A 7,277-nucleotide genomic window follows, 5' to 3' on the forward strand; every position below is an offset into this window, starting at 1 on the left:
AAACACGGGTCAAAACTGACCCGAGCACCTATTGTAGCAGAAAGCTAACACAAGATGAAGGATATATACAGTATAGACAGAACACTGAAAGAAATATATCATAGGAAAAAAAACAGAATTTGCATTCCACCCACTGAGCTCAGTTTGCATCAAAGCAACAAACGCAAAAATAAAAAATAAGCAAGTTTTGTTTTCTCCTCAGCAGCTCCGTCCAGTCCTCACTCTCCTGCTGACGATCCTCCTGACCGCGGCTTCTTCATCCGCATGAAGTCCACGCTCACCAAAAGAGGCCTGCATGTCAAGTCTTCTGGATATAAGGTACTGAATGTGTGTGTGTGTGGGGGGGAAATACATTTTTATCAGAATTTGAAAACATACCTTGTATTATGCATGCTTTAGCTTTCACCTGCTCGTTCTTTGGCTGGTAAAATAACAAGCAGACCCCTTGTCATTTTATATTGTGCTGCCAGTGTTTCATAGCACTGTCAAGGTGGTTGTTTTCACTGTGTTTTATGGCTGTGACCTTATTTCACACTGGACCGCTGCACATAACAGACAATTTACTGCACTCACTGCTCTGACACTGGTGCTGCTGCATCTTTTAGCTCAGAATTTGCCGTTGTGTTGTTTTTTTATGTAAAAGAAATATTGGTGAATATTATATTTCTGAGTTCCTTTTATCGTTTCCAATTTTCTTTTTGTAGCTGCCTTAAAGGCCGTCAACCAATTCAAATTCCATCACACTCTCATTTCATCCTGCAGATATGGCCTCATGTGTGAGGAATACCAACCGTTGTCTTTGTGTTTCTCAGGTGATCCACGTGACGGGACGTATCCGCTGCCGCCCGGCGCTGGTGCCGGGCTCGGCGCGCTCTGTGCGTCGACCGATGGGCTTGGTCGCACTTGCACACACACTTCCGCCCTCCACTCTTAATGAAGTCCGCATGGAGAGCCACATGTTTGTCTTCCGAGTGAACATGGACCTACAGGTCACATATTGTGAGAACAGGTGACCGAAGAATTTCTTCTTTTTTTCCCCTTCTTCTTCCTGCGTCCGCAGTGCAACCTGCCAGTTGTTCTTTGAGGACACTCATTTGTTTCGGATAAGTGAACAAATATGTTTGTTTCTTGTTTGTACAGGATCTCAGAATATATGGATCTGACCCCAGCAGAGGTGGTGGGTCACACCTGCTACCACTTCATCCACGTGGAAGACCTGGAAAACCTTCGGCAAAGCCACGAAGACTGTGAGTCACATCCACTGGCACATGTTATGTAGGAGACCGACCCCCACTCCCCTCCTCATTCACATTGTCTGAACTTGAAGAGTGAGAGGAGCCTGTTGAAATCTCGCTCAGACCTGTTGTGATAGGCGCCCTCTGCTGCCATCATCATGAACTGCTCTCCTCTGCTCTCCTCTCCTCTCCTCTCCTCTCCTCTCCTCTCCTCTCCTCTCCTCTCCTCTCCTCTCCTCTCCTCTCCTCTCCTCTGCTCTCCTCTCCTCTCCTCTCCTCTCCTCTCCTCTCCTCTCCTCTCCTCTCCTCTCCTCTCCTCTCCTCTCCTCTCCTCTCCTCTCCTCCAGTGCTGAGGAAAGGCCAGGTTGTGACGGGTTACTATCGCTGGCTCCAGAGGAGAGGGGGGTACCTGTGGATCCAGTCCACTGCCACCGTCTCCATCAACCACAAAGCCCCCCATGAACGCAACGTCATCTGGGTCAACTATGTCCTGAGGTCAGTACAAACCGCAGCAGAGCCACAATCTGTTTTCCAGGAGTGCTGATATGAGCCCACTTCAAATGTGCAGGCGCCATACTGTGTGCAGGCTAGAGATCCTTTGAAGGGATAGATGATGAAATGCAGAACGATTAATGGATGAGTTTGACTCAAAATAGTAACACTGAGGAAAAGTTACTATAATATTAGTTATTCCAGATTTTTATATAAACATTAAAAATTAGTTTTTAAAAAATCATTTATAATTTTGACAAAAAAATCTTGTTCTTCAAATAGTTTATTTGAAGATTTTTAATGAATTTGAGGATTTATTTTCAATTAAATAGAGAAAGAGTTATGTTATTGCTGACTGTTTCATTTTGAAAAATGTACATGAAATTCCCACATTTTCTCAAAGTAATTCAATAATAATACATAACTCTAATCTTATTCCGGTGATGGGCAGTCAATTTCTTTTTTCACATTTTTTAACATCACTTTCTTCATTGGTCAATGAAATGCTCAGTTTATTTAGTTTATTTTACAAGCTGTAAAATAATTCATCAAAGGTGTCAGGTATGGGAGATGAGAGAGGTTTTTCAGCTGCACCGACGTTGTTAATCTGTAAACAGCAACATACTGTACCACTACTATCACTTATTTAATATATGCTTTTGGTTTGTGCTGAAGTTTAAATTATTCTCAGTGCTTTAATATAGAATTTTATCTATTTTCAACACTGACACAACACCTGCAGGTAACCTCGAAATATATGCTTCTCCCTTATTTCCCTCTTGTATAACACACACGCACGCACATACTGTAGGTACACACACACTGATGCAAATAAACTCACAAGACACGTGCCCATATTATACACACACACAGTACATAACAAAATTGTGTGCACGGCTACAGCGCAGTCAGACAAAAACAAGAGGAGTAGGCTGAATTTCAATGCTAATTGGACTGAAGCTATATAATTACAACAAATGGATGTCAGAATTTTGGGGCTGAATGGTGTTTTAGTTAATTAGTGCTGTAATTACAAGAGCTCATTAACTTCTCCAGCAGCCTCCTCCTTGTCTGGGCTTAACTGTGTATAGGTGGGCTGCTGAGTGGGGCATAGCGTATGCGCGTGTGTGTGGTTTTTTTTTTCTGTGTATGTGTGTGTGTGTCTTGAAGGGTGGGGTCTGCGTATGTGTCTGTTTGCGTGTGTTAGTGCTTGTGTATGTGGTGTAAGGCTGTTGTTTGGAGCAGTGAGTGTGTGTTAGGTGGAGGTTAGAAGGGTGTGAGGCAGTTTGGCTATTGGAGGTTGTTATTAGGCTGATTATATGTTGTTTCCATCTCTAAGTATTCACTGAAATCAGCACGGCTGTAGTGTGTGTGTGTGTGTGTGTGTGTGTGTGTGTTAAGGCTGTAAGTGGCTTTAAGTGGTAGATGATCATTTGTGTTATACGTCCACCTTTTCTCACTCCGTCTCCTTTTCCATTTTCACATTTATCCATCTGTTTATCCATCCAGTCGAACAGAGTTGCCAGACACTCCCCTGGATCTGCAGCAGCTACCAGAGAGCGTAAGAGCAGAGAGGCTTCGGGTTAGCTCCTCTCCCACCGACAGCTCCCCGCAGGCCCGAGGTGGGATGCTACACATACATTACTACCTTCCCATGATGCTCGCTGACACACTCAAACACCTGCCTACAGTATGTATCTCCTTATCATAAAAAATCTCCCTTCCCCCCCTCAGGCTCACAGCCAGTGAAGGGCTCATTGGGGAAGAGTGACCATGACACTAAAGGCAGAGAGAAATTCCCCACCGCCGCCGCTGCCATCCAGTCAGAGGACAGGAGGAAGCGCCTGCTGAGGTCCGACCCCGAGGGCGCCCCTCCCGAAACCCGTCGCCGACTGGAGGAGCTCCGTCACGCCGCCGAGGAGAGCGTATCGGCCTCCTCGGACCTGGCCAGCGAAAGCGAAGGAGAGGAGGAGGAAGAGACGGAGTGGGACCAGGGGGGAGACGGGGACAGACTGAAACAAGAAGACGGTGGCGGCGGAGGAGGAGGAGGAGGAGGAGGAGGAGGAGGGGGTAAACAGAGTCACAGAGGGGGAGACACGCCGAGCAGCAGAGGGGTGAGAGGCGGGAGGACGCACAACGGCCGGGCTGTGATCCAGCAGCTGAAGAGCGTGGTGACCCCCTCTCCCCTGTCCGGCAGCCCCAGCATCAAGACTGAACACGAGTCCCTGACCGCCACCGGGGGTCGCTGGGGGTCGCACACGCAAACCTCCACCTCGCACAGCGCCCAGCCCCAACCCTCGCACGCGCACACGCCCTCCAGCAGTCTCAACGGCGACAGCCCCACCACCCCGATCCCCGACTCTTCCTCCAGCAGCGAAGCTCCTCCGAAAGGTTTGTTCACTCCCCCGTCTCCTTCTTTGTCCCCCGCCATGTCCGTGTCCTCCCCGCTGCCCCGCGAGGACCGGGTGGTGTCGGGGGTGGTCAGTCGGAGCAGCGGTGGCGGAGGAGGAGGCGGCGGCGGTCCTGACTTTGAGCTGCTCCAGAGACTGGCTGCAGGCGGTGCCGCGGGGCGCGTCCTCTTCCACCCCCTCGCCCTCGGCCCGCAGGGCCCGCAGAGCCTCTACGCTCCCAGCACCATCCGCTACGCTCCACCTGAGCTGCCCCCCTCCCACCACCACGGCGCAGGACACGGCGATGGCCTGCAGCTACGCTCGGACCACCACAAGGGACCCCCGCCCGCCTTCTTCCCCCACCTACAGCGGCTGGCCGGCCTGCCACCCTTCAGCGGTTTCTCCCCGTCTGACAGCCCTTTCTCCTCCGGCCTGCCCTTCTGTATGAATGGACTGAGGGGGGCCGCCGGCTCCGAGGAGGACTGAGAGTCAAAAGGGAAGAGGGGGCGGTGAGAGGAGAAGATAAAAATGAAGGATGGAGCAGGTTGACAGAACAGAAAGAAAGACACTGAAAAGGGCAGGACGGACAGAAGTGGCAGGACATTAAGCCTCTGAGGACGTTACTAATTGGACAATGAGTCGAATAACTGAGACCTAAAGTATGTGACAAGTCGCTGCCATAGGGAATTATCGTGTCTGCCTATTGTGGACAAGTGACAGTGATTCTCAAAGAAAATGGGACATGGAAACTTTTGACTGGTTGTCCCTCAAGACTTTCCTTCTCTACAACAATAATGAACTCTGCTCTGTGTCTTTCTCTAGATGACTGTGTTGATTTCTGTGTCTCTTCCACTCAGAGAAGCCATATTGTATATAGAGACGAAACCATAAAGACCCTCAGCTCACACACACCCCTTGCTGTCACCCCAATTAACCCAATTAACCCTAAAGACAGTAGAGAGAGATGGACACACGTCTGTAGGAATGAGAGTGACTTTGGAATATGAATTTTTATTATTGCAGTATTATACGAATCATCTCTTACACTGAGATCCAGGTGAGAATTTGATTGTAGGGTTTCTCGTGAAATAGATGGAGACAGCCCTCTGGTGTTTTTGTATTGAGATTCAAAATAATGAGAATAATAATAATGATGATGATAATGATAATAATGAAATCCAAGTATTCATCAGTCAGCCATACTTAGCAACAAGCACACTGTTGGGACAAAAATATGAATTATGTAGTCCCAGACATTCCATTATATATAAGGGAAGAAGATGCAATGCAGACTGGATGCTATTTTTATTGTTTTGATTGAAGGAAGTTCATTTGTTTAACTGAGTATTAATTACAGTATATTCTGTATGATGCTGCGATTGTGTTTGTGTATGAAAGCCATATTCTTGTATTTTTGTTTTTAAAAAAATGTTTTTTAGATTTTTTTTGAACCAGGTAAAATTGATGGAAAATTTGTGTGAAAAAAGACAGAATGACATTGTTTTATTGGATGCACAATATCATCCAAATGTTTTTTTATGATTATTATTCTCTAAAAAGAGGGGAAATGATGTTGGACAGAAGTGTTTTATTATCATTTAAACCTCTGTGTTTTTCTGAGCACTTACTGGAATTTGTTCTGATGCGAACTCAAAGCACTTCATCACTTAACACTCGCGGTGTGACCCTGTTAAAACAGAAAACAATGCAAGAGTGGTCGCTAATACCATAGTCTGAGCAACAGTGTAGTAGACGGGGAATAAAATGCTCATTTAAAAAAGGCAGGTAAAATAAACAGACCACATGTGGTCATTAAAAGATGACCATTAGAGGTCAATAAAAAATAATAATAACCTGAATTACTCGAATATTGGTTTCAGTTCAATTCAGTTGACTGGAGATAAAGTTTAAAATGAAAAAGTGGGAATATGTAACACTTTAAATCTCTGTTTCACATCCTCTCAGGACACTAAAACACAACAGTGCTTAAATATAAAAAACAAACAAAAAAAAAAAAACATTAAATCTCCAATTTGAACTGAAGAAAATCACAAACAACACTATTAATTTTAAAATGTAATAAAAAATGTGAGTGTTTTTGCCAAATGCAGATGAAAGTATTATTAGAAAATTGTGAGGATAGTCAGATTTTTAACAAACAAGACATATTCTCTAGCACTTTGGAATAAAGTCCTTGAAACTGATCAAAACACACTGGAATTTATCAAACCTGCCAAATAGAAGAAAAAAAAAAAAAAACATGTCCTCAGAATGTGAATAAGATTTTTTTCCTATTGAGATTTATGGTTCAGTGTCTGATCTGAGGGCTCGGTTCATCTCACATGTTCTGATGTCAGACGGGGGGAAAAAAAGAGACATTTAAACATTTCTAATTGTTGCCATCCGACGTGCACTACACACCCATACTGTAGCTGTCACATACAAATATGTGTGAGCACATACGTTCTCGGGTGTTAAATGGTATAATGTGTGCAGATGAATGCGTGTGTGTGGTTGCTTGTAAAAGTGTGTATGATTTTTTTTTTTTTTTAATTAAACAGCTAACCCCTTGCCCATCACTGTGAATCTAATGTTATCCTGCCATCTTTGTGAATACTCCACCCACTCATCAAATAAAATGAACAAATGTAAAAAGAAAAACAGTGATACAGATGATGATAACAATAAAATATTCCAGTAGAGGAGCACAACTCAAGGCGTTGTTGTTTCTTTCTTGCTTCTGTGCCACACAATAAAGACATGAAATGAAACGGTTCGTCATATTTGTTTATCATATTTTCTGTTTAACACATGCTTCAAATAGGTCGACAAGTTTGCTCCTCACATACATTTGCGCACTCTAGATTTGCTGGTTACTACTATGCGTCCTCCACCACAAAACGGCAGGTGTTTAACAGGCATTCCTATGCAGCCTTTCACTTTATGTGCAACGCCTGTGTAAATTCACAGCACACTCATCCAAGAGTTGCAAACACAAGGGACAAATCAGTGGTAAAATAAATATCAAAGATGTCTGTGTCACTGCAGATAGCCACGTTACACATCATAGCTCACATACTATTGATCCTTAATTTAAAAAAAAAAAGAAAAGAAAAGAAAAAAAAAGTGTGGAGCAGGTCAGATCGACTCCTGGTGCGAA

General features: G+C 44.6%; 1 protein-coding gene across 3 annotated transcripts in view; it reads left to right on the top strand.

Moving 5' to 3' along the window:
• npas1 (neuronal PAS domain protein 1) overlaps positions 1–6,828 on the top strand; it is a 63,448-nt gene extending 56,620 nt beyond the window's left edge. For 2 of the 3 annotated variants that reach the window (XM_085796443.1, XM_085796444.1), the window contains 6 exons: positions 206–318; positions 813–1,009; positions 1,141–1,247; positions 1,583–1,730; positions 3,237–3,349; positions 3,462–6,828. In XM_085796443.1, coding sequence (XP_085652569.1) covers positions 206–318; positions 813–1,009; positions 1,141–1,247; positions 1,583–1,730; positions 3,237–3,349; positions 3,462–4,603 — 1,820 coding nt within the window. In that variant the 3' untranslated portion in view covers positions 4,604–6,828. Of the gene's footprint in view, positions 1–202; positions 319–812; positions 1,010–1,140; positions 1,248–1,582; positions 1,731–3,236; positions 3,350–3,461 lie in introns of all 3 variants that reach the window. The other variant, XM_085796445.1, reaches the window with a different exon arrangement.
• Positions 6,829–7,277: the final 449 nt, after the last annotated feature.

The sequence above is a fragment of the Trachurus japonicus genome, chromosome 13, assembly GCF_045865225.1.
Source record: "Trachurus japonicus isolate A0001 chromosome 13, Traja_1.0".
Taxonomy (NCBI): domain Eukaryota; kingdom Metazoa; phylum Chordata; class Actinopteri; order Carangiformes; family Carangidae; genus Trachurus; species Trachurus japonicus.